Here is a 27,509-nt window from a genome sequence, read left to right on the forward strand (position 1 = left end):
AGGCCAAGGAGACCCCACCAGATGGACTTGAACCAGTGTCCAGTCTATAAAGAGGGGGGTCAACATGGAGGAATCATTTCCTCCATGCTTCCAAGAGAAGCCAACAATGGTCAAGCAGGACCTTTGACTTATCTTCACATAGATGGAACTGGTAAGACAAAGGAGCCAGGGGCTCCTCCCAAGCCCATGTGCCCCCTGAGGAACAGATCCTCTAAACAGCCTTAAGAGTAAAAATAAATTGGTTTATCTGGACCAACTGCATGGCCTTAAACACCCAAAAGGAAAGTATTCTCTCTATATAAGTTTTACACAACTTACTAATTTGTTCTATCTTTTTATTTATGAAAAATTTTAATACACACACTATAGAATATTGTAATGAATTCTCATGTACTATTCTTAAGATCAACAAGAATTAATTCAGCCATCCTTCTTACATGTGGAACCCCACTTACCTGTCTAGCTCACTCTTATTTTTCCCTTTAGGAAAGTTCCTGCTCAGTTATATGTGCACAGATACCCAAAACATGCAAACCTTTACTGTGAGCTGAGGGCTTTGCCATAACCGAAGTCTCCTTACCCCTTCCAGTGCCTTACATCCCGATTTCTATTTTATCAGATTGCAAGAGCAAAAGTCTGCTTTATTTTCTTTATCTTTTTTGCCTAGAAAAAAGTCTGAAAAGACTATTAATACTGGTCATTTCTAAATAATGGAATTTTTGAGCATTTAATTTACTTTTGAGACTATTGTGCTTTCCTTTATTGCTCTAGTAGACTTTTCCTAAATAATAATAATAATAATAATAAAGTCATTATTCTGAGGAAATCAGTTTGCCTGAAAATCTATCACTTACCATCAAATTCAGTTAATTCTGTGATCTTCTTTAATTCTGGCTTAGGAAGGTAAACTCCAAAATTTTGAAGACATGTATTTAAATCCTCATAAGCAATATTTTCATTCCGAATTTTATTAAGGCCTTTGATGATACTACTCAACACCGAAAATAAAGCAGTATGTTAGTATTAGTATTAAATATAATTTAAACAGAAAGCACCAATACTAAGATGTCAGCTCTAACAATAACTTAACAAAAATATAAAAACCCTTTAGAAATGTTACATTATAAAAGCATAACCAGAATGCTTTAAGGTTTTATTTTGGTTTGTTTGGATTTCTGTTGTTGTTATTGTTGTTGTTATTTGAAGATAGGGTCTCATGTAGCCCAGACTGGCATGACATCAAACTCCCTTTGTAGTTGAATATGACCTTGAACTTCTGATGCTGAGATTACAGGCATGTGCCACTGTGCCCACAGTTCTGGGGATTAGACCTAGAGCCACATGCATGATGGGTAAGCACTTGACCAAACTGAGTTGTACACCCAGCTCCAAAATGCTTAATGCTGAAAATCAATAATTACCAAAATCATTCAAAAATATTCTACTTTGAGATAAAGAGATGACTCCGTGGTTTAGAGCACTTGCTGCTCTTCCAGAGGAGCCAGCACCCACATTGGACAACTCACAACCACCTGTAAATTCAGCTGTAGGGGATATAATGCCCTCTTCTGGCCTGCATAGGTACTCCACACATGTGATGTACACACATACACTCAGGCCCACACACACACATAAAATGGTAAATAAGTAAATAAAAATATTCGACTTTGCTATATCAACATACATTGACAATACCACCACTAAAAATATATAGAAATAAAAATACTATGAGAATTTCATACCTAATTCAACAAACTCAAATTCCTTAGAGGTTTACAATCCTTAATGATAAATTGAAATACAGTTTTGTGAGAATGTGTAACTCAGTCCTTGGTAAATTCATTAGCTTATCCTCTATAACTATAAATGTTATTACTTGGAAAAAGTATCCAACATCTCTTTTATAATATCTTGGAATCTATACTTCATTAACTTTGTCAGTATTTCCTCCATTAAACTTAAATGACAAATTTGTACTGCAATTAAAGCATTCTTAAAAGAAATACCTCAAAAAGATAAAATTTTAAAAGAGGCTGATAAGACTAGAATTCATCTAGTTAAATCCTAGCACTCAGGAGGCAGAGGAAGGCAGATCTCTGTAAGATCCAGGACAGCCAGGTCTACAGAAAGAGTTCTGGGTCACCTGGAATTGTAGAGAGACTGTCTCAAAAATAATTTTTCCAAAGTAAAAGTGATATCATAAATCATTTGAAGGAAAAATAAGATCTGAAAAAGAATAATGCACTGCTAGGTGTGGTGGTGCATGCATTTAATCCCAACACTTGGGAAGCAAGGCAAGCAGATCTCTGTTAGTTCAAGGCCAGCCTGGTCTACATAGTGACCAGCTGGAGATGCTGTATCAAAAATAATAATAATATAATAATAATAATAATAATATGCACACAGAGACACTTAAACAATGAAAAAAGGTTTCCTCTAATGTAAGATTCAGATACAAAATGTAAGAAATCTGGGCAGTAAAGGGCATTACAGAATTGTCAATAATGAGCTTCATGCAGTCACTGGAAATCAAGATGGATTTCTACACAAGAAAGAAAAGTGACTAATTAGTGTCTCTAATCCTTTACTCTTTTTAAATATTTTATTTATTATTTTTATTTTGTATGTTTGAGTGTTTTGCCTGCATGTAAGTGCACCATGTTGTGTGCAATGCCTGCAGAGGCCAGAAGAGGGTGTTGGGTCCCCTGGAACTGGAGTTATGGATGGTTATTAATTGCCATCTGGGTGCTGGGAATTGAACCCCAATCCTCTGGAAGAACACCAAGTGTTAACTGTTAAGCCATCTCTCCAGGGCTCTAGTCCTTCACTCTTTAACGATTCAAAGTTAATCTGTCAAAGACAGCTAAGGCAGAAGAGATGCTCTGAGGGGCCTGTCCTAGTTTCATTTCTGTTGCTGTATAAAATTCCCTGATAAAAACCAGCATAAGAGAGGAAAGGGTACATTTGGGTCACAATTCCAGATTATACCTCATTATTATAGGGAAGTCAAGGCAGGAATGTAAAGCCACAGTCAAGAAAGGAGAGAATAAATACACGGATGCTTGCTTGCTCTCTGCCTATGCTCAGCTAGATTTCTTCAGGGCACAGTTCAGGGCACAGTCCATGAAATGGTGCCTCCCACATTCAGGGTGAATCTGCCTACCTCATTTAACAATCAAGACACTCTCCCACAGATACCACTGACTGACCTGATCTAGATAATTCCTCGTTAAAACTCTCTCCCGATTCAGCCTCCTGAGTGCTGGAATTGTAGGCATATACCATATCTGACAGTTCATGGAAATGTATTTCCAGCTTGAAGTTACAATGAACAGAACTAAAACTGATACTTATTTTCAAAATGAAAAAATTCTGGGACCAGGGGTAGTTCAGCAGGTAAAGGTACTTGCTATGTAAGCTTGATGACCCAAGTTTGATCCTAAAATACACATAAAAAGCCAGATGTAGTGGTACACATCAATAGCCTTGGCACTCTTACAGCAAGATGGGAAGCAGAGACAAGAGAATCACCCAGAGACTCACAGGTCAACTAAGCCTGGAGTACACAGTACAGCAGCAGAATTGGGAGCTCTTGCCTCAGAAAAGTGAAAGGTATGAAATGATTCCCAAAAGTTGTCCTCTGACCTCCACAGACAGACAGACAGACAGACAGAGAGACACACACACACACAAACACAAAATAAATACATAAATATATAAATGCTAACTAAAAATTCTGGAGATTGGTTTCATAACAATGTGAAAATACACTAATAGTACTGAACTGCACAGTTAGAAATAGTTAACATGATAATTTTTATGTTATTTACTGCAACTTAAAATGATCTTTAACAATAATGGGAAAAAAAAGAATGTAGGGTGTGTCCAACATATGTACTACTTCACAAGAATAGCTAAAGAATTGTGAATGAGTTGGCAAATGGATGATTGCATACTAAAGCAGTCAAGAAATTTTTGCTAATAGTGTCTTCAAAAAATTCAGAGACTTGGGTTGAGAGATGACTCAGGGGATAAAGCGCTTCCTCCACAAGCTTGAGGACTTGAGTTCAGATTCCCAAGACCCATGTAAAAAGCTGACATGGTGGCACACACCTATAACCCCAGGGCTGGAGCTGTGGAGGCCGCAGGGGCTCTCTGGTCAGCCAGTCTAGCCAAAAATAGCAAGCTCTAGATTCAGTGAGAGGCCATACCTCCAAAAATAAGAGAAGCGACTGAGGAAAATATCCTGACATCAACTTCTGTCCTCCACATGTGCCCAAGCAGACAAGCATACCCACATACATGTATGCACACACATGTACACATCACACACAACAAAAAAAGAAATCAGACACAAGGATTTACATCTATCAGAAATGACAACATTGCAATTTCAGTATGAGTCTGTATGAAAGGAAATTTCTTTCTTTAGGTTAACTTTTTCTTATCTAAGAAATCTCTAGGGGAGGAATGCAAGGCTCATTTTTCTTTTACACCATATAACAAATAAAAGGAAATTAAGCAATAAAACTTAATAAATTGTACTTATTTTAATCTTGCTAAAAATATTTAGTTGTATAAAGAAAACCATTACAAGCAAAAAAAACAAAATTGTAGTGATAGTTGCACAACTTTATGAATTTACTAAAATTCAGTGAGTGGATCAGTATCATGTGTAGAAATTATACCTTAATAAAAGTGTTTTGTAAAATGTCCTAAAACAAAAGTAAATCATATCAGTATTTTATTCAAACAAGTTCCTTACAAACCAATTCTTCCTAATCAATGAGGCTAATTACCTATTTGGTCTCCTCATTATCACTGGTTTACTGGGCAACTTTGTTGCCATTTGTTGACTTATGAAATTCAATGACAACTCTATGAGACAAGCAAGTTAGCTGTTGTTACTATGAGATAGCAAGCTTTGTTTTTGTTTTTGTTTTCGTTTTGAGACAGGGTCTCCGTGTAACCCATTGACCTGGAACTCACTATGTAGACCAGGCTGGCCTGGATCTCCCAGAGAACCACCTGCCTCTGCCTCCCAAGGACTGAAGGTATGCTCCACCAGGCGAAGCCAGAGATACCAAATAGTTTAAAGCTGGCAGTTGACTTGCCTAAGAACAGAGTAGCATTAAGTATCTATTCCAAAGCAAGTCCAGCTCTTTTCTGTTTTGTTTTGGCTTGGAATTGGTTTGTTTATTCATGTTATTGTTTGGGGACTAGATCATACTATGTAGCTCAAATTTGAACTCTCCATTCTCTTGCTTCAGCTTTCCGAGTGATGGGATTATAGGACTGTATCAGCACACCCTGCCAAGAGGAAGCTCACTCAGCTCTATTGAACCTTATTCTTCTCAACCTAACTGCTTTTCCTCTAGATAATTTTAAATAAAATTTCCTACCTACCATCATAGTCAGGAAAATTTTGCTCCTTAGAGAGTATCATAATAAAGTCATCTAAGTTCAGCATTCCATTTTCTGTAAAACAGTTTAAATTATACATTTTGACATATTTTGTATAAAGAATTTGTTTGCATTTTCATTAAACTATGAGGAAAAAAACTACTTAATCTATTTTTAGATATAATCCCTCCCACAGTTATCATACCAATCCTGATAAGCCAAAGAAATGGTTCAATAATTTTATTAGCACTCATCCAAGTTCACTTTGAAATCAAATTTTCTTTCCTGTCTGCCTTAGTTAAGAAATTGTGCCCAGACTAAAAATTCACTTTTAATGTTATTCACATAATTCTTTCCAAATCTCTCTCCTCAAAATGAGAGTTCCCAAATCTCTCTCCTCAAATGAACTTCTGTGGATAATTTTTTATTACTGATAGTACAACCTCTTTAATTAAAAAAAAAGCCCTTGATAAAAAAAAATCTCTGGAAATGTAAGACCTGCTTTGAAGTTGGACTGGTGACTAAAACATGCCACTAGCATCCAGGTATAAGCACTGCTTTACCCACCAGTTCCAAACTCCTTACACGTGTTAGAATCTGCAATTATTTCCCCTTGAGTCCCTGGCATACCTAATTAGAGATCTTTATGCCCTTCTATTAGACCCTGAACTTCTTTGCAGCCAGTCAGGCTCCCCTGTGCCTGTTCCCACTCTAGAAGACACAGCCAGGGACAACAGTGAGTGGAAAGTCTTACTGAAACAAGGTCTACTTTTCCAAACCAATACATTAGGTTGACTTCACAGGAATTTGTTCTCACTGTTTTCCACTTTCATATCTGTTCTTTTTTCCAGGGTGTGTGTGTGTGTGTGTGTGTGTGTGTGTGTGTGTGTGTCTATACGTGCATGCATGTGTATGTGTGCATATGCGCTGCCATGCCTGCTCAGCTTTTATGGGTTCCAGGACTCCAAACTCTGGTCTTGCACAGCAAAAGCTTTATCCACTAAGTCATCCCACCAGCCCCATTTCTGTTCTTTGTCTTCTTGAGGATGACCCATTTTGTTCTATTCTTGATTAAGAGAAATTCCTTCAACATTTAAACATTTAATACTAGTCCATAAATATATTTATCTTTCTCAAAAGTTTAGAGTTACCCATTTCTCACCATCTCTATGAGTCTCCACCACAATCTTCTGGAACTCTTCATCTGATAAAGCAATCCCCACTGTATTAGTCTGGGTTCTCTAAAGAAACAGAACGGGTAGAATGAATATATATATATAAAGATTTATCAGCTTAGCTCACAGGATAGAGTCCGAGTAGTCCAACAATGGCTGCATCACAATGGAGAGGCTGAGAATCCGTAGTCACTCAGTCCACAAGGCTGGATGTCTCAGTAGTCCCAATCTGGCACTGAAGGTCTTCTCAGTAGTCCCAATCTGGTACTGAAGGTCTGACAAATTCCGAAATATCAGCTAGTCTTCAGTCTACAGCAGAAAGACGAACTCACCAGCAAGAGAGAAGAAAAGCAGCAAGAAGCCTGGCATTCTCCTCTGCCTTGGTCTTTTATACGGGCTGCCATCAGAAGGTAACACCCACATTTAGGGTGTGTCTTCTGGCTTTAGATGATCCAATCAAGAAGTTCTCTTTCATTTCAGTTAATCTCAGATCAAATCAAGTTGACACCCAGGATTAGCCATCACAGACACTGAACGCAAAGTGGACTGAAGTTCTTCTGCAGAAATGTAATTTTCTTGGAGTTTATTGATAGCATCATGGACACTTTCTGAACACAAAATGTAGAATAACTGTACATATCTAAAGCAGTAATTATTACCAAAACCTTTTTGTTGTTTTTATGTTTTAAAATAGAATCTCATTATGCATCTCAGACCAGCCTAGCACTTTCTAAGTAGCTCCACCTGACCTTGAACTCATAGACCTACCTTAGCCTCCTGAGTACTGGGATTACAGGTGTGTACCACTAAGCACTGCTAGTACCTAAAATCTTGAGGAATCAGAGAACGAATTTTACCTACTCAGTATCACCTAACAAAAGGATTGCTTTTGCTGTCGTCTTGTGCTACACTTTTTTCTTTTAGATCTAATACAAAACTATTAAAATTCTGGCACATGACTTTAATCCCAGCACTCGGGAGGCAGAGGCAGGCGGATCTCTGTGAGTTCAAGGTCAGCCTGGTCTACACAGTGAGTTCTAGGACAGCTGGGGCTACAGGGAGACCGTGTCTCAAAAAGACCAAAAAAAAATTCTACAAATTCCTAGAGTTCAGAGGAACAACCTGTTCCAGTGACCCGGGCAATGCTGCTTGCTTCTGATCAAAACATACAGTCCAAGATACCCAAGTATTAATGTGTTTTGTTTAAGTTCCAGAACTCCAAGCAAAATTTAAGAATTCTTTCCCTTCCCATAAATTTATCCTACCATGGTTTGACTACAAACTTTCACATAATAAAATCCTAAAAGCATGTGCATGAGGACAGTATCATTTCTGTGATATTTTGGTAAAAATGTGTAGACTGAATTTACTCATAAAGAAATATAAGGAAAACTCCAAGTGAGGAGTACACAAAATAACTAACTAGTTACCATTCTTTCAAAGTGTCAACTTCATGGAATACTGAGTACTATCCTATACTGAAAGCCTATGGTCGCATGACAACTAAACATATTGTGTAATCCTGGGTCAGATTCTGAAAAAGGACATTCTTGAGACAACTGACAATATTTGAGTAAGGTTCATAGATCAGTCAGTATTGGTATATCAATGGTAATTTCCTGACTTAGATCATTGTGCCATGAATATACAAGATATTAACACACGAGAAAACTAGATGAAAAATATTTGGGAATGTTTTCACTATATTTGCAACTGTTGTGCGTGTAATATCAGGTTTTTTTAAGTTAGATTTTTTTATATTTTAAATCATGAGGCAGTCACATGTCATAGGTACCCTGTTACTACCAATTTGTTTAGGGAAGTTACTTATACCAAATGAACTACTTCATTCTTCCTTACATGAAGAACACAATATAGAAGTGGTAGGTAACTTCATTATATTTGAGTGGTAATAGGTGGCTAGAGCATTGTCTTATGAAGGCCTCATCTACCCACTAGCTAAATGTTTACTCCTCTGTTGTCCTGTAAACTTGGGACTGTTATTCTTATTGAACACAGAGTAACAGCAGCATATTAGTAAAGGATATCAGAATAAATATCCCTAATCTTAATAGATCATATTATTTTTCCAACTTTGTTGAATTATACATTAGTGTATGAGCCACTACTTTAAGCACTCACCTACTATTGCATTAAATACTGAATGTATTTCTAGAGTTTCTTTAGAGAGTAACTTCAGCAGAATATAAGAAGTGTTTAGCAGCTGGAGAGATGGCTCAGCAATTAAGAGCACTAGCTGCCCTTGCAGAGGACCCGGGTTTGATTCCTAGCACCCACATGGCAGCTAACAACTGTCTTCAACTCCAGTTCCAGGAGATCCGACATCCTCTTCTGGCCTCCCATGGGCACTGCATGACATGAGTGCCCTTATATACATGCAGACAATACACTCATACACACAAAATAAAAATAATAAAGTTTTTTTTTAAAAAAAAGAAGTGTTTAAGCTCCATACAAGGTACTTCCATGATGGAAGTAGTACTAAAAGGGAAATGATTATGAAGGTTGTAAAGCCTTGGAAATCTAAGTGGTACAGTATTAGGTAGTCTTTATTAATATTTTCCACCCACAAGAAACAATACCTGAATTGCTAAGAATAGCTTCATATATTTAAATTGTGGAATTTTAAAAATAATTTCACAGATTTTCTGCATATTTAATTATAAAATAAACATCACAAAAAATAGACCCTCTATTTTCTTATGTGTGTATATGTGTGTGTGTGTATGTGCTCATGTGTGCATGGTTGCACACTGAAATGCATACACATGAATGTTGAGGTCAGAGGTCAACAGGTCTTGTTTCTTAAGTGCTGTCCACTATGCATTTTGAAACAGGGTCTTTCATTGATCTGGAGCTCACCAAATAGGCTTGCTGGCTAGCCAGTAAGCCCCAAGGATTCACCTATCTCCAACTCTAAACACTGGAATTACAATTGTGCTGCCATGTCCAGCTTTTTAATGTGGGTTCTGAGAATCAAATTCAGAGCCTTATGATTGCAAAGCAAGCACTTTACTGATTAAACTATTGCCCCAGCCCAGGCTCTCTACTTTCCAAGGAACTTGAATGACTCCAATAAATAACTTCATACAAAGTTAAATAACTCAGATAAAGTTAAGCATCCTGAAACAGGGGTAACTGGAACTATCATCAAATACATAGGATTATATCCATTGACCTGTGTATCAAAAGTAGTTACATGGGCTGACAACTAACAGGTGTCCAGTGACTGATTCGTTCTGCCCATTTCTGCAGACTGAAGAGCACAAATACCAAGATCGTAACTTACGTATGTGGTACTGACCCAGGGTATTAATTGTAGATTTTTCCTTGGATGAAATTGGTTTTAGGGTGCTGGAATGCCTTCTCACAGCTGGCATCTGAGATTTTGGAATATTTGAAACATCACTTTTATCCAGAAACTTATTAATGCTTGTGGAACTCTTCAAGCTATGTGATTTAGATTTGAAGTCTGCCATCTGTGAAAGTTTTTTAAAGTTCATGCCATTTTTTGAATATGGGTCCTATAATCCCACATAATCACTGTCAACTCCACTTGATAATCTTCTAGCTTGTAAAGAAGTTTTTGATGGTTTAGATTCAAGGTCATCATGTTTCTCCATAATTTTACTATGAGACTGATGGGGGGACATGCTCAACTTTTTTAATATTGAAGGTTCAGACAATCTGGAAATTGAGCTGCCTTTCTTCTTATGCTATAGATAGTGTCCTGGTATACTTGATGACTTTCTACTTGAAGCAGTTTCATCCAAGGATGAACCATCTATAAGATAAATACATTGTTATTTCATTTATAGTACTGTTTGCATGACATTTAACAACTAGGTCCTCATAAAAGACATTCAAAAATTATCAATTTCTTAGATATATTTAAAAATAACTATTGAAAAATTGAAAGGGCTGATGATCAAAAGATTAAGCTATTAGCCAGTATAAATGTAATCTTATAGTTTATTACATCTAAATACTTTCATCCAAATCTATTTAAAGTTAAAATAAAACTACTGATAGTCTCATGGGATGTTGCAGGTTCATTCTCCACTCCTCAATTAGAAAGACAACAGGTTAAGAAGATAATACAGATAGAAATATCTTCATTGTAAGTGTGCATAACTATGAGGAAGCTACAGATGGGAAGTTTTTGTTTATAAGGTTAGAAACCAAATAATCACTCTCATAATTACTCTCAGTGTTTGTGGGTAGAAAATAATTTCATACATAAAGTCTTATCTTGGGTTTGAGAGATGGCTCTTGCAGAGGACCCAGGTTCGATTCCCAGTACCCACATGGTGGCTAACAACTGTCTGTAACTCCAATTACAGAAGAGGGATCCAACACCCTCTTCTGACCTCTGCAGGCATTGCATAACACAGGTGCACTTACACACATGCAAGCTATACACTCAGACACATAAAATAAAAATATATTTAAAAATACATTCCTATCTTTAGAAAAAATATTAACATGTCAGAAGTTGCAGCTTCATTTATAATATTAATATGATAGTTCAGAACTATGTTTTATTTATGACTAGCACATTTTAGATTATTTCAGGAGTGATAATACTTAATCCTCAACACAACTCTATAAGACTGCAAAATATAACAACTTGACAGAACAGCAATATAATCTTGACTATGAAGCAATTCATCCAAACACTGGAAAAGTTACATAGTTTTATCTGCATGAGAATACACTGAAAATAATATTTGGGTTCTAAAATTCTAGAAGTCATTAAGGATTGCATAAATCTCTAAATTGCTATCTAACAAAGAGGAATAGGCTAGTAAATGGATAAAGATTAAATCTTTGACACTTCTACTTTGGAATTTGGACCATTTAAAATGGTCTACCCATTATTTCTGGTTAAGTTGACCCTCATTCTCTGAATGGCTTTTCTAGAAAAACAAAACTGAAATAAGTCCTTATTTCTTCAGCTGTGCAGACATTAGCATAAAGCAACAAGAAGCATGAAAAACTGCAGAGCCTAACACCACCAAAAGAAGACAGTAACCTCCCATTCGCTGATCCCAAAGAAATATAAGTATGCCAACTGCTTGACAAAGAATTCAGAATCATAATTCTTAAGTAACCTGAGTAAGTTTTCATGTTTCAAAAAATGAATTCTATTAAATCTGGAAGATAATGTCCAAAATTACAAATTTAACAGAGAAATTCAACTTATAAAACAAAAAATTCTGGAACTGAAAATATAATGAACAAATGAAAAATGCAGTAAAGTATGACAAAATTGATCAAACATACAAAAAGCAATCTCCAAACTAGAAACTCAGGGGCTAGAGAGATGGCTCAGTGTTTAAGAGCACTGACTGCTCTTGCAGAGGACCTGGGTTCAGTTCCCAGCACCCACATGATAGTTGTCTTTAACTCCAGTTCCAGGGTATCCATGCCCTCTTCTGGCCTCCGTGGGCACTGCAGACATGTGGTGCACTTACATACATTCAAGCAAAACACTCATAAAAAATTTAAAAAGGGCTGGAGATGGCTCAGTGGTTAATAATGCTTGCTGTTCTTCCAGAGAATTCAGGTTCAATTCCCAGCACCCACATGGCAGTTGACAAGTGTCTATAACTCCAGTTCCAGGGGATCCAACATGCTTCTGTTTTCTATGAGCACTGCATGTGCATACATGGTGCATTTACATACATGCAGGCAAAACACTCAGACATATTAAATAAAAATAATAAATAAAATATTTTTTAATTTTTTTAAACCCAGAAACTCAAAGACAGATTATTTGAAAATATGCAGTTGGGCCAGGTGTGGTGGTTCACACCTTTAATCACTAAGGAGGCAGAGGCAGGCATATCATTGTGAGTTTGAGGCTAGCCTGCTACATAGAAAGTTCCAGGCCAGCCAGGGCTACAAAGTGAGACACTGTCTCAAAAAAAAAAAAAAGAAAGGAAGAAAGGAGGGAAGAAAAGAAAATATGTATGTAATCACAGGAGTCAAAAATAATGAAAAGGGAGAATGGAGAGATGGCTCAGAGGTTAAGAGCACTGGCTATTCTTACAGAGGACCTGGGTTCAGTTCCCAGCACCCATAGGGCAGCTAACAACCCTCTGTAACTCCAGTTCCAGGGGAATCTGACACCCTCTTCTAGCATTTGTGGGTATTGCACACACATGGCGGACTTACATACATGCAAGCAAAACACTCATACACATAATATACAAATAAGGGGCTGGAAAGATGGCTAAGTGGGTAAGAGCACTGGCTATACTTACAGAAGACCCAGGCTGGATTCCCAGCACCCACATGATGGTTAACAACCATTCATAACTTCAGTTCCAGGGGTTCTAACTCCTTTTTCTGGCCTCCTAGGGCTTTGAACAACATGGGTGCACCTACATATACACAAGCAAAATATTCATATGCATAAAATAAGTAAATAATACAAATAAATAAAATTAAAGATAATTAAAAAACAAAGCATATAAAATTTATGGGAGAGGTTAAGCAATAAATATCCAACATACACAGGGTTTGTGAAGAAAAAGAAAGACAGTGGGGGTAGAAAGTTTACATTAAAAAAAAGAGCAGGTAACTTTCCAAATTTGGGAAAAGATATAAATATTCAAGCACAAGAAAGCCTGTAGGAATGACTTATTAATGGACATCATCTGGACCAATGACTTTTAATTAGCCCCAGCAAACCATGTCCTTGCTCTTGGATCTGTTGACCAGGGCAGCTCCTTGATAACCTCAGTTCGGTACTCCATCCAAAAAGATAATGAATGAATGTGGGTATGCTTGAGAAGTAACAGATCAAAGTGATACAAGCTGTGCACCCACCCACTGGAAACAGTGGAGGTTGAGATGAATGATATGATGGCTCAGCAGTTAAGAGCACTGGATACTCTTGCAGAGGACCTTGATTTGGTTCCCAGCACACACATGGCGGCTAACAATCATCCTTAACTCCAGTTCCACGGGATCCAACACCCTCTTCTGACCTCCACAGAAATTACACAATATGGATGCACTTACATACATACAGGAAATACAGACCATCGGGTCTACTGAATTAAGGGTGGAGCCAAACCTAAACTTGTACTTCCCCCAATGAAGCTGGAGAAACCATTCTGAATAAATTATGGGTGTAGATAAATATTTTAGGGTGTCTAATCTTTCTGTTAAGGGAAGGATGTGTGTGTATCCAAGCCATTTTTGCCTGCAGGGAAAAGCTGGACTTGACATGTACATCCCAAAGAACCTTTTCTTTCCAGAGTTTGGTTGATAAGAAACAGCTAGAGATCAGGACTCAGTTGAAAATATTCTCCCAAATCAAGTATTCTTGTTTAATTGTTGGTTATAAAGACTTAAGTATAAGGAAGAAGAAAGTTAAACTCACTCTCTGGTCTTTCAGACATGGACCAAGGAGTTGTGGGAGTGCAGTACCCTCAAGAAGCAAGGTATCCCCACTCTAGGGACTGTTCAAGAAGGATGGGGTAACCTCAACCCCAGAGCAAAATGTTCTGCAGCACTAAGAAGAGTATGTAGTCAAGGAATAAACTTCTATTTTAAAAGCAAAAAAATAGAGGAAGGAAGGAAGGAAGGAAGGAAGGAAAGGTCGATGGTCTACTGAAATAAGGGTGAAGCAAAACTTGAACTTCCCCAAGGAACCTGGAGAAACCATTTTGAATAAATTATGGGTGTGGACAGCTATCCACTTTTTTTTTGAGACTGTTTCTCTCCTTGACCTGGGGCTTGTCAATTAGACCAGATTGGCTGGCTAGTGAGCCCCAAGGATCTGTGTCACCACTTTCCCAATGCTAGAATGACAAGCACACTTCACGGCACTCTTTTTTTTACAGTATCACAATAAAGAAATGGATAAATAGATGACAGCTAGATAGATACATAGATAAGTAAATAAAGAAAAAGGAGAAGACTCAAAAATTAGAGAGAAGACATTATAACTGATACCATAGCTACACAAATGAAAATACCTACTATAGACAATTATACCTAAACAAATTGGATATCTAGAAGGGATAAAGTCCTAGCAACATACAGCCTTCCAATTGAATCATGAAGAAATAGAATATTTGAATAGACAAGTAACAAGTAAAAATATCTCATCAGTAATAAAAGTCTTCCATCAAAGAAAAGCCTGGGACCTGATGATTTCACTGCTAAGTACCAGGAAACATTTAAAGAACTAATACAATTCCTTCTCAAACACTTCCCAGAAAATTGAGGAAGAAATATTCTAAACTCATTCTTTTAAGATTTTTTTTAATTATGTGTATATGTGTGGGTGCACATCTTAGTGCAGGTGCCCAGAGCCCAGAAGAGGGTGTTGGATTCCCTGGAACTGGAATTACAGGTGGTTGTGAGCCACCTGACAAGGGCACTGGGAATCAAAATTGGGTCTTTTCCAAGAGAAGTATGTGATGTTAACTGCTGAGCCATCTCCCTAGCACCACTAAACTCATTTTAGAAGGTCAGAATCACCCTGCTACCAAAGCCAGAGAAGAACACCACACAAAAAGAAAATTACAGGACAGTATCTCAAGAAACACAATACAAAAATTCTCAACAAGCACTAGCAAACTATATTCAAAAGAATATATAACTCTCACCATGATCAAGTGATTTATATCTAGAATTCAAGGATGGTTCAACACATAGAAATCTATACATATGATGTATGTTAACACTATGAAGTAAGGCTGGCAAGATGACTCAGCAAGTAAAGGTGCTGACCTACACACACACACACACACACACACACACACACACACACTACATAAAGGTAATAAAAAACTTTTTAAGCAGTATGAAAGACAAAAATAATTTGGTGATAATTTCAATAAATTCACAAAAGGCATTTGATAGAACTGAATATCCTTTAATGACAAAAATCGTTCAACAAATATATAGGAGAAATGTACTTCAACACAATAAGTCACACGTGACAAACCCATACCTAACATCTCAGTAATGAAAAGTAAAGACTTCCTTTAAGGTCAAGAATGATGTTCACTCTTGTCACTTCTTTAAAAATAGTACTAGAACAGCCATAGAAATTAGGAAAGAGAAAGAAAAGGCACCCAAGGTGGAGGGGTGTTAATAGTCCGTCTTTGTAGAATATGGGATCTTATAACTAGAAAACCCTAAAGACTCCACTGAAACACATTAGAACTAAATTAATCCAATGAAGTTTCAGGATAGAAAATCATCATACAAAATTCAAAATGGATAAAAGACCTAAATGTAGGATCTGAAACTATGAATCTGCTAGAATAAAATATGGGTGCAACATTCCAAGACCTTAATATGGGCAACAATTTTTATATCATCCCAAAAGCAAAAATAGATAAAAGATTATATTAAACTAAGAAGCCTCTAAAAAGTCTAGGAAATAGCAGTCTATTTAATGAAAGAAGAATTTATAAAATACTCATCTGACAAAAATTATACCCAAAATATATAAGAAAAATTTTATAAGCCTAACAAAAAACCCAAGTAATCCAATTAAATATTTATCTATCAGCCAAACATGAGGACAGAATCAGATAGAGAAGAATCGAAAAGGCAGTAAAATGAAATCCTTGGATGTTAACTGCATGTAAGATACAAATGTCAACAAAATCCATATTAGTTCTCCAATATTCAATTTGATGGACCTATACATTAGAATACTCAAAAGCAATTTTCTTTAGTAAGACAAAGCTTATCTGGTACATCAATTTTATTTGGTTTTTTGAGCCAGAATCTTACTATATGACCCTGGCTGGCCTGGAACTTGATATGCAGACCAAGCTGGCCTCCAACTCACAGAGATCCACCTGCCTCTGCCTCCCAAGTATTGGGATTAAAGGCATGCACCACCATGTCTGGCTGGTGCATCCAATTTTACATGGGGGGGGTCTGTATTTTTGTTTTTGCTTGGTTTTTTTTACATCTGAGAGAATTTGGGGTCAAATAGTAATAAAAATACTCAAAAAACCCAAATAAATGACAATTATTAAAGAAGAGATAAAAGATTGTACAAAAAAGAAATAAAGTATAAGATAATATATAACTCATCTGTAGATAGTGTTTTCATAGGTATACTAATACTGAATTAGAAGTTTACCAAATTGTTATATAAATATATTGGGGGTGAATATGGATGGGAAGAGTTGTGTATGTTGAAGACACAGAAAATGAAATAAAACTGAAGTTTTTTTCATAGCAGGACATTTACTATATCCACTGAAAATTCTAAAAATGTTAATTTTTTTAAAGTTCCCAACAAATGATAAATGTTTGAGGAGATGTAAATACTAATTATCCTGAATCAAATAAGTTATAAGTATAAATATCAAGAAATAAACTAAGATATTTAAAATAACTGCCTCTAGAATAGTTAAAGAGGATAAACAAAGACAGGGCTTCTTTTTGAAAAAGCTTAATAAAAGTGTAAAAGTATACAGTTTTTAATAATTATGGGCATAGATAATCTTGACTGAATGATATTTGGACAAATGAAAGGAAATTTAAACTGTGAAATGAGATGCAACAAGCGATCAAAAAGAATGTACCTAAGAAAAATTACACTAGGGGTTGGAGACATGGCTCGGCAGTTAAGCGCACTGGCTGCTCTTGCAGAGGACCCAGGCTCGATTCCCAGTACCCCACATGGTAGCTAACAACTGTCCATAACACCAGTTCCAGGGAAATCCAATATCTTCTTCTGACCTCTACAGGCATTGCACAACACTGGTACACATACATGCAAGCAATACATTTAAACACATAAAATAAAATAATTAAATATATAAAAAATTAAAATTATACTAAATAATTGGCAATAGCAAAGAATATGCAAAAAATTTGAAGAATCAATGTCAGGATATCAAAATATCCTACAATTTTTAAATTAAATATTATCATTTTAGTATTCCTATTTTGTTGTAAAGTTGACTTTATGTTGCAATGTATCAAGGACAAGATAAGAAAATTATGAGATATGAGTGTATATATCATGAGATATTCATTATACAATCAATATTTAAAAGAAATAAATAGAGTTCCATATTAAATTTTTAACTCCTTGATTTAAAAGTTAGAGAAAGGCATTCAGAAAATATTTTCATTACTCATTATAAGATAAAAACCTGTAAGTTAGGACTTAACCTAAAGATTACTTGTTTATAAAAAAAAATTGCGATAGCCACAGGAGTTCCCTTACAAACATCTTCATACTGTTGCTGCAGGTCTTCCAAAGTAAACAGAATATCCCCAATACCCACTGTGTTGTCGCCTGAAATATAAAGAGGAATTTCAAATTCTCCATCTTCTTTGGACACAAATATAGATGCCCACCTAATCTAATATGAAAACAACACAGAAGTGTGTGGAAGTCAGATCAGAGGCTGACCTCATTATGAGTTTTGAATATTCTCTGAATTCTTAATAACTCAGTACACAGTGAAGTATAAAATTAAAACCACAGCTTTTCCTCTTAATAAAAGAATTTATCATAGGAAATTGCCACCGTTTAAGCTGATAAGCTATACAATGTGCTTAAGTTTATAAAATTTTTTGAGAATTTACTATAGGTAGCACATATATACATATATATTATAGGTATTTTCTCTCTCAATTTCTAGATTGTGAGTCCAAGAACAGGGAATGTGTCTTTCACCTCTGTCCCCAATACCTGGCAAAGTATTTACTTCCTATCACTTAAAAATGATTTTTGAACCAGGGGCTGGAGAGACGGCTCAGCTGTTGAAAGCTTACTGGCTGTTCTTGCAGAACACGTGGGTTTGAATCCCAGCACCCACATGGCAGCTAATAACCCTACATAACTCCAGTTCCAGGGGGATCTGACACCCTCTTCTGTCCTCCACAGGCACTGCATGACATGGGTACACTTACACACATGCAGGCAATACACTCACACACGTGAAATAAAAATTAATTAATTAAAATTTAGAAAAAGTGATTTTGAAGGCCAGGCATGGTAGGGCATGCCTGTAATCCTAGCACTGGCAAGGCAGAGACAGGCAGATCTCTCTGAGATCAAGACCAGCCTGGTCTACATAGTAAGTTCCAAGACAGCTGGGGTTATAGGGACGCCCTGTCTCAAAAAAGGAAAAAAAAGAAAGAGGGGGGGGGGGTTCGAATGGGCAAAATATACTGAAGACTGTAAAGAATATGCATCGGAGATGCTAGCAGAATGGCGCTAACAACATCACGCCCTCGGGTAGAATAACAACTACATTATAACTCACTTCTAAATTCTAATTCAGAAAAAAAAACATGTTTCTTATGTGGGTGATCCAAATCTTTTGGTTTCCTAAAGTCATCATTTCCTTTAATATTTAAAACCGCTCAAGACTCCACACCATAAATAACAAAAATCAGTGTCTGTCCAAACATTGAGAGTTTCTGAGCAGTTTATACTTTTGCAGTCAATTTTGTTTGTTTTCTACTCTCATAGGTTTTTGAGATAGTTTTTGAGATAGGATCCCACAGTGTAGCCAAGGCTGACCCGGAACTCACTATGCAGCCCATGCTGGCCTCAAACCACAGCAATCCTTCTGCTTCTGCCTCCCAAGTGCTGGGAGTACAGGCATTGTACCACCACCTCCGGCTCCCAGACAGTCTTGATCTCACAACACCACTTTCTCCACCTCAAGAAGCTCCAACACAGAACCTGTAGCCTTTCTCCTTTACTAATATACATAACGCAAGTAAGGGAGTTCAGGAAAACACAGCAAACAACTACAGTTTGAAGTTTTCTGGTCATTCCTATCAACTGCTAGATTCCTGGTCATCCACTACTAGTTTCTGTCATCTTCTTTGAGCCACTACTCTGCCAAATTCCTCTTGTTTTCTGTTGTTTCTTCAGAGTACTTTGACCTACATTTTTGCTCAATTTAGGTGCTTCCCAAGGATTTTAATTTTCATAATCAAACATGCCTATTTAAATGATTTTCATAGGGGCTGGAGATACAGCTTACTGGAGAGTGTTTGGTTAGCACACTTAAGGCCTTGGGTTCAAACCACAGTAAAACACCACACACACACACACACACACACACACACACACACACACACACACACACAGTTTAATAATGAAAAGACAAGGAACTCTGTGTGTGTGCATGTGTGTATGTGGTGGTATGTGGGGTACATATGTGTGAGCACATGTATGTGCAGGTGAGCAAGCCTGTGTACGTCCATGTGAAGGTCAGAAGTGGACATGAGGATATCTTCCTCTATCACTCTCCATTTTATTTTTTGAGATAGGGTCTCTTCACTAAACTGGAAGCTTGCCATTTTGGCTACACTGGCTGGTCAACAAGTCTTCAAGATCCACCTATCTCCACCCCCATCCCCCCCAAATCCAGCACTAGGATTACAGACATGCACTGCCACGCCTGGATTGTACATGAGTGTCAAGCATCAAAAATCAGGTCCTTATACTTGCACAGGAAGAACTTTACACGCTGAGCCATTTCACCAACCTCAAGACCTTCTTTATGAGGAATTTTGCTTTATAATTCAGCCAACTTATTAACATTTCAAAAAGAACATCTTCACTCTGATTGGAGCAAAGGAAATCATAATTATTAATTCCACACTTATTCATTGGCAGTTAATATATGCTAGAAGCACTCTTCTAAGCATTGAGGACAAAACATTGAGCCAAAGCAAAGGGCTGGGGAACTGGCTCAGTGAATAAAGTGTTGCTACACAAACATGAGGACCTGAGTTTGGATGCTCTGCGCCCGTATTCAAGCTAAGCTGGACACCACACACTTGTAGCTCCAGAGCTGGAGGAGGCAGAGACAGGCAGATTCCCAGGGCTCAATGGCCAGCCAGTATAACCAAAATAGCAAGTTCAAAGTTCACTTTGTATCCAAAAAAAAAAAAAAAAAAAAAAAAAAAAACGCTGATACCCATAGAGAAAAATATCCAAAGTCAATTTCTGACAGATAGTGGGGGGTAGGAGAGGTAGGAGAGAGGAGAGAGAGAACTGTACTCAGGCATGCACACATGCACATATGTGCACACACACACACCACAAACATAACTAAGAAACTGAGCAAAAGTAGACTTAATATCTACACACTTAGTACTTAGTTTTATTTGAGATATAAATGTTAAAAAAATTTGAAACACAAACTGCAACTATAATTAGTACTATGAGGTGTACAACTTAAGAATGTAATCTAGTCACAGGTCAGGGAAAAAATCTTAAATAGAAAGTTAAGTTTAGATCCAAAGCATAAGTAGGAATTAACTAGGAGAAAAGGAATGTTCAAGAAAGAAAAAAGAAAACATGCAATGGCTCTTTGGCAGGAAGGGGCATGTTATGAAATTCTGAAAGGGCACAGAGCATGGTCTGAGATAATACTGGAGATTGCATAAAGGCCAGACCATGCAAGGCCCTGGACACACCTTAAAATGTTCTGTATTCCATGAACTATTATTAAATTCTATGTAAAGAATCTGTGCTATGATCAGATCTGTGCTTTGAAAAGATCATTTTGCCTCCAGCACAAAAGGGATCAAAACTGGTATGTGTAGACTTGTGTGGCTGAACTGCAGTGGTCCCAAGGAAAGGTGTGCCCATTTGGATGAAAGTGGGGAAATAAAAAGATTTCAGAGGTATCTCAGAGTTTAAAATAAGAGAACTTAAGAATGATAGAGATATCAGGGATGCCTTGGGCTTCTGCCTTGCCTTTCTGTTCATGGTGCCAAACTCTGTTATAGAAGCGTATATCCAATTCCCACAATAATCCTATCTAATTAGTATAATTTTTCAAGTATATCTCCCCAAATAAAGTAGGTGACCTGGAGATGGAAGACTCAAATCAGAATCCATAAGTCAAAAAGCAAGGTGTTACAACAGTTTCATATGTAATCTCTGTGTTCCTGGTAAGGCATACTGTAAAAACTGTTTGATAATATAACTTGAAGTTTGTCTTTTAAATCTCCATTTTACAGGGGCTGGTTTAGAGGTTAAGAGCACTTGTTGCTCTTTTGACTTGGGTTTGGTTTCCAGCACCCACACAGCAGCTAATGACTTTTTCCAGTAACAAGGGATCCAATACCCTCTTCTGGCCTCCATGGGCACTGCACACACATGGTGCACTTACATACATGCAGGCAAAAAACACTCATATACATAAAATAAATTTAATTTAAAAATAAAATCACTGTTTTACAAAATTTTTTGTTATGTGTACCAGTGTTTTGCCTCCATGCATATAAGTTCACTATATGCATGTAGTACCCCCAGAGACCAGAAGAAGGTGTCAGATCCCCTGAAACTGGAGTTAAGCTGCCATGTGCGTGCTGAGAACCAAACCTGGGTCCTCTGCTAGAGCAGCAAGTAGTCTTACTGCTGAGCCAACTCTCCAGCCCCACCAATGTCGTTGTACTCAAGTAGATGCCTCCACTCACATTTCCCATCCCAGAGCTCACCATCAATAACAACCTATAGCACTGGGGGGCTGAAGCAGGAGGATTAGCACAAGTCCGAGGCCAGCCTGGGATACAAAATGAATTCCAGACTAGTATGGGCTACAAGAGTAAGACCCTGCTTCAAAAACAAAGATACAAACAAATGAACAATATCCCAGTAGAACTCTACAGAGCCTGGTTCTATCTTCAAACCACTACAGTCATCACTAAAAAATAGCAAAGGCCAGTGAAGCCCACCCAAAAGGATACAGTATCTGACTTTTCCATCACATTTATACAAGCTGTTATCTCAGCCTACATCGTTTCTGTCAACCTTCACCACCACTTCATCCAGTTAACCCCTACTGACCCCTCAAGACTGAACTCAGACATCACCTTCTGTGAGAATCTCTCTCTAGCACTTCCAATAGCAGCTTTGAGTACCAATCATTGCAATTTTAGTTTCCTTGCCTCTTTCCACACTATAACTGTGTTTCATTCATCTTTATTCCACCTGTCATTAATCCAGGCACAGTAGATATTAAATGGACAAACCACTTGATCAATCACTAACCAGTCCATTATTGTATGACATTGTTTGGTCAAACAAACATATCATTCGGAACATCTCCTATATATTTATAATATTTTTAAGCAAGATAAAACATGTACAGGATAATCAAACAGAATAGCAAGCAATTTAAATCAAAACTACATAGTGAAATTGAGAATTCAAGAACTATCTCCTAATTTGTGAAGTCAATATCTTTCTCTGCTACTATAAGAATTTATGGGGCTGGAGAGATGGCTCAGCAGTTAAGAACACTGTTGTTCTTGCAAAAGACCTGGGTTTGAATCCCAGCACCCACATGGCAGCTAACAACTGTCCATAACTCCAGTCCCAGGGGATCCGACAGCCTCATCTGACCTCTGCAGGCATTGCACAACACGGGTGCACTTACCTACATGCAGGCAATACATGCATACACATATAATAAAAATAATAAATTTTAAAAAAATTTTAAAAGAAAATTTACATCTCTACAAAGAAACGATTTTAGCTACTTTTTATTTATTTATATTGTATATGTGCATATGTATGCATGTTCATGTGTGTGCAGGTCACATGTATGGGTGAGTGTTCATGTGTGTGCATATGTGTAGAGGCCAGAGGTTGACCTCATGTTATATCTCAGAAGCCATCCTCGGTTTTTGTTTTCTTTTTTTTAATTTTATTTATTATTTTTATTTATGTGTATGCATGTATTGCCTACATGGTGTCGTGCAATGCCCATGGAGGTCAGAAGAGGCTATTGGATCCCCTGGGACTGGAATTATGGACAGTTGTTAGTTGCCATGTGGGTGCTGGGATTCAAAGCCAGGTCTTCTGCAAGAACAACCAGTGTTTTTAACTGCTGAGCCATCTCTCCAGCCTCAGTTTTTGTTTTCTTGAGACAAGATGTCTCATTGGTTTGGAAATTGCCAAGTAGGTTAGGCTAGGCTGGCCGACCAATGCACCCCAGGGGTTCGCCTGTCTCAGCCTCCCTGGTGCTGGAATTACAAGCATGCCATCAAGTCCAGCTTTTTTTTTTTTTTTAACATGGGTTCTAGGGGTCAAACTTGAGTCGCCATTCTTGTAAGACAAGCACTTAACCAACTAAGCTATCTCAGAACCCCAATGTTGGGTTTTTTTTAAGTTCATTTTACTTTTTCTAAACACCAAAAATAGAACAATTTTAGAAGTTCTTCATCTGTTTTCTACACTTTATGCACAGCTATCAGTAAGCAGTATCAGTAGCAAGAGGTACAATCAAGAGGGAAATGAAGACATAGAGGCCAAAAATGAGAAACAAAATTGAAATACAAAATTCAAATCACTCACTGTCCACATAAGTGTATCTTAGCACTTCTTTGAGGATTTCAGGGCTTACAGGAAGATCCAGGCTTTCCAAAACAGCAGCCACTTCATCAATGGCAACTCTACCACATTTCACCTTAGAAAAAGTCCTCCAGACATCCTGGAATGCTGGGAGAAAATGATGAACAGAAATTATTGTACTGAAAAAAAAATGTTCTGTAAGAATCAACAACTTTTCCTGCAGAAGGAATTGAGTTTGTACCAATAACCTAATAAGGAGAAAATAACCCTATATAGGCATAAGGTTTTCTAAATATTTACCTTCAAGTAGGCATTTGCCCAATTCTGGCTTTCTCTCTCCTCTCTCTCTTCCTTCCCCTCCCCACCCTTCCTCCCCCCCCTCCTCTCTCTCTCCTTGTTCTCTCTTCCTTCTGGCCACATTTCTAACACAAATTCTAATTTTTTACTATCATTACCATTACTATAATACAATAGCTGGTGTTTATTGAATAATGATTATGTTTTAGGTACTATACAAAACAGTGTGGGTGATTTCATTCACTCATCACAAAGAGGCTACCAAGCAAGGATAATGGGGTGAATATAATCAAAGCACATTATGTACGGGGCTGGAAATATGGCTCAGTGGTTAAGGGCACTGGCTGCTCTTGCAGAAGACCCGGGTGTGAGTCCCAGCACCCACATGGCAGCTAAAAACTATCAGTAATTCCAGTTCCAAGGTATTCAACATCATCTTCTGACCTCCATGGGCCTTGCACAGCACAAGTCCACCTGCCTACATGCAGTCAATATGTTCATACACATAAAATAAAAAAATAACAAATAAAATATAAAGATTTTAAGTACATCATGTACCTATATGAAAATGCCATCATGAAACCCATTAATTTATACAATGAATATAAACTAAATAATAAATAACTTAACTATAGTACAAGCAGACCACAAGACAGAAATCATTATTCCTACTTTATAAATGAGGAAACTAAGACCTGGAAAGTTACCTTTGATACACAGCTAGTAAGTAGAAAAGCCAGAATTCTACATTACTCCGCAGTGCTTGTTTTGAGTCACTGTTCTATTCTTACCTCTTCAATTTTTTTGATGTGTATGAGTGTATTGCCTGCATGTATGTAAGTACATCTGTGTCATACAAAGCCCACAGAGGTCAGAAGAGGGCATCAGCTCTCCTGGAACTGGAGTTACAGACAGTTATTGGCTGCCACGTGGGTACTGGGAATTGAACCCAGGTCATCTGCAAGAGCAGTCAGTGCTCTTAACTGCTGAGTCATCTCTCCAGCCCCGCCTCTTAAATTTTTTAAATATAGCAATTCTTAGCAGTGGTATAATAATCTACAATAGTAAAGCAACTTAATATAAAATCTGGGGGCATTATGAATTTCTTAAAATAAAATGTAGAGGCTGGAGAGATGACTTAGTAGTTAAGAACACTTTTGCCACAGCCATGAGCATCTGAGCTCAGATTCAAGCATTAACATAACAACATGGGCATGGTCTCCCAGGCATGATCTCACATGCACCTATAGTCCAGTTTGGTGAAGGATAGAGACAGGAGGATTGCTGGGGTTTGCTGGCTACCAGCCTAGGCACAAAAATGTGAAGTCCAGGTTCAGAGAGAGACCCCATGTCAAAAGGAGTAAGGCAATAATGAGTGAAAGAGGCCACCCAATGCCCTCCTCTAGTTTCTGTTCATGTTCTCAAAATGTTTTAAAATGAAATGAATTTTATAATAAATATTAATTAACCTTTAGTCTAAAAAGCAAAGAAAAACTATAGCTGGAGGAAATATTTGTAACATATATAACAGAGGATTAAGAGAATGTGAATAATTTTCAGATCATTAAAGAATTAACAACCTAAGGTTCTTTGGGAGTTTTGATATTTTGTTTTGTTTTATTTTGCTTTGTTTTGTTTTTGAGACAGGGTCTCTTATAGTCCAGGCTTGTCTCAAGCTCACTATGTAGGTTGAGGATAATCTTGAGTTCCTGATTCTCTTACTTCCACCTCCCAACTTCAAGGATTACAGGCATGTGTCACTATGTTGTTTACGCAGTACTGGGGATTGAATCTAGGACTTTGTTCATGCTTGGCAAGCACTCTACCAACTGAGCTACATCCCCAAATGCCACCAACCCAGTTTTTTAAATGGACAATAAACATGAAAAGGAAATTCTTAGACAAAAACATATAAATGACTAGTGTTCTAGTTTCATTTGTGTTGCTGTGATAAAATACCCTCCTTGTGGGAGAAAGGGTTTATTCAGCTCTCAATTACAGAGTCAACCTATCATAGCAGAGAAGTCATGGTGGAGCTTGAAGCAGCTGGTCACATCCACAATCCAGACAAAGAGAAATGGATGCAGGTTTTCTGCTTGAGTGCTTAGCTAACTCTCTTCATTCTATACAGTTCTGGGCCTCTTGCCTAGGGAATGGTGTCACCTATGGTGGTGTGGGTCCTTCCACACCAATTAAAGCAACCAAGACAATCCCCCACTGACATCCACACAAGTCCAACCTGATCTAGGAAATTCCTCAATTGAGGCTCTCTTCCTAGGTGATTCTAGGTTGTGTCAAGATGACTGCTGAAACTAACCAGCATGCCTAAACTATATTAAGAGATGACAAATTTCATAGCTGAGAAATATAATCAATACAAGATGTATTTCTGACACTATAAAAAGAAAAGCATGCCTTTCTCTCAAAGTAAAAAATATTCCTATTTTTTCTTTACCTTCTAGAGAGATCTTTTTAAAATTTTTGTTAGCATACGCTAACTATACATAGTACTGGGTTTCGTTATGACATTTTCATACATATATATTTTGATCATATTCATATGCATTACCCTCTTGTCCCCCTCCTGCTAACCCCTTCCTCTTTCCAACTAATTAACTTTCTACTTTCCAGTCTTTGCTGCTGCTGCTGCTGCTGCTACTGTTGTTGAACCAATGAGTTTAACTAGGGCTACTTATAGGAGAATGAGCAGTTATTTACAGGAGCTAGGTATTTTACTAGTGGCCACATCACTGAGGAAAATGTGGAGAGATCTCTTTATTTCCAATAGCAGATTGGCGTTTGGTTTTATTTTTATTAGCTTCTATAAAACCTAGGTCTTCTGATTCTCTTTTGCTACTAATTAACAGTTGCCTTGACAAAATATCAGTATTATGAATGCATGTATGTATGTGTATATATATGTATAGATATATTTATAATGGTTTATAAAAAGTATTCTAGTCAGGCATAGTAGTGCATGTCTATAATCCCAGTGCTTGGGAGATAGAGGCGAAAGAATCAAGCATTCATGGCTAGCTTCTCAATGTATAGTGAATTCAAAGCCAGGCTAAGTTGCAGGAGACCCAGTCTCAAAAGTAAAAGTATTCTAAGGTCAATATTAAACTTGTCACAAGCTAGGAGAGGCTGAAAATTTTTACAGATCTATACACACCCATATACATTGCTTAAATTATTTTATAATTAAATTTTTATTTTTGAAGGAATTTCATACATGAATACTGTATTGACATCATTTCCATCCCTCACCTCCAACT

General features: G+C 37.3%; 1 protein-coding gene across 1 annotated transcript in view; it reads right to left on the minus strand.

Annotated features, from left to right (window-relative positions):
• The window catches only part of Efcab13 (EF-hand calcium binding domain 13), a 103,217-nt gene that overhangs the window by 42,546 nt on the left and 33,162 nt on the right, over nucleotides 1–27,509 (minus strand). Inside the window, 9 exon segments of the mRNA XM_029558072.1 lie at nucleotides 855–991; nucleotides 4,121–4,127; nucleotides 5,407–5,478; nucleotides 6,566–6,635; nucleotides 7,110–7,186; nucleotides 9,904–10,383; nucleotides 12,118–12,126; nucleotides 17,827–17,898; nucleotides 23,941–24,084. Coding sequence (XP_029413932.1) covers nucleotides 855–991; nucleotides 4,121–4,127; nucleotides 5,407–5,478; nucleotides 6,566–6,635; nucleotides 7,110–7,186; nucleotides 9,904–10,383; nucleotides 12,118–12,126; nucleotides 17,827–17,898; nucleotides 23,941–24,084 — 1,068 coding nt within the window.

This window comes from Nannospalax galili, unplaced genomic scaffold, assembly GCF_000622305.1.
Source record: "Nannospalax galili isolate Female #2095 unplaced genomic scaffold, S.galili_v1.0 scaffold1128, whole genome shotgun sequence".
NCBI lineage: Eukaryota > Metazoa > Chordata > Mammalia > Rodentia > Spalacidae > Nannospalax > Nannospalax galili.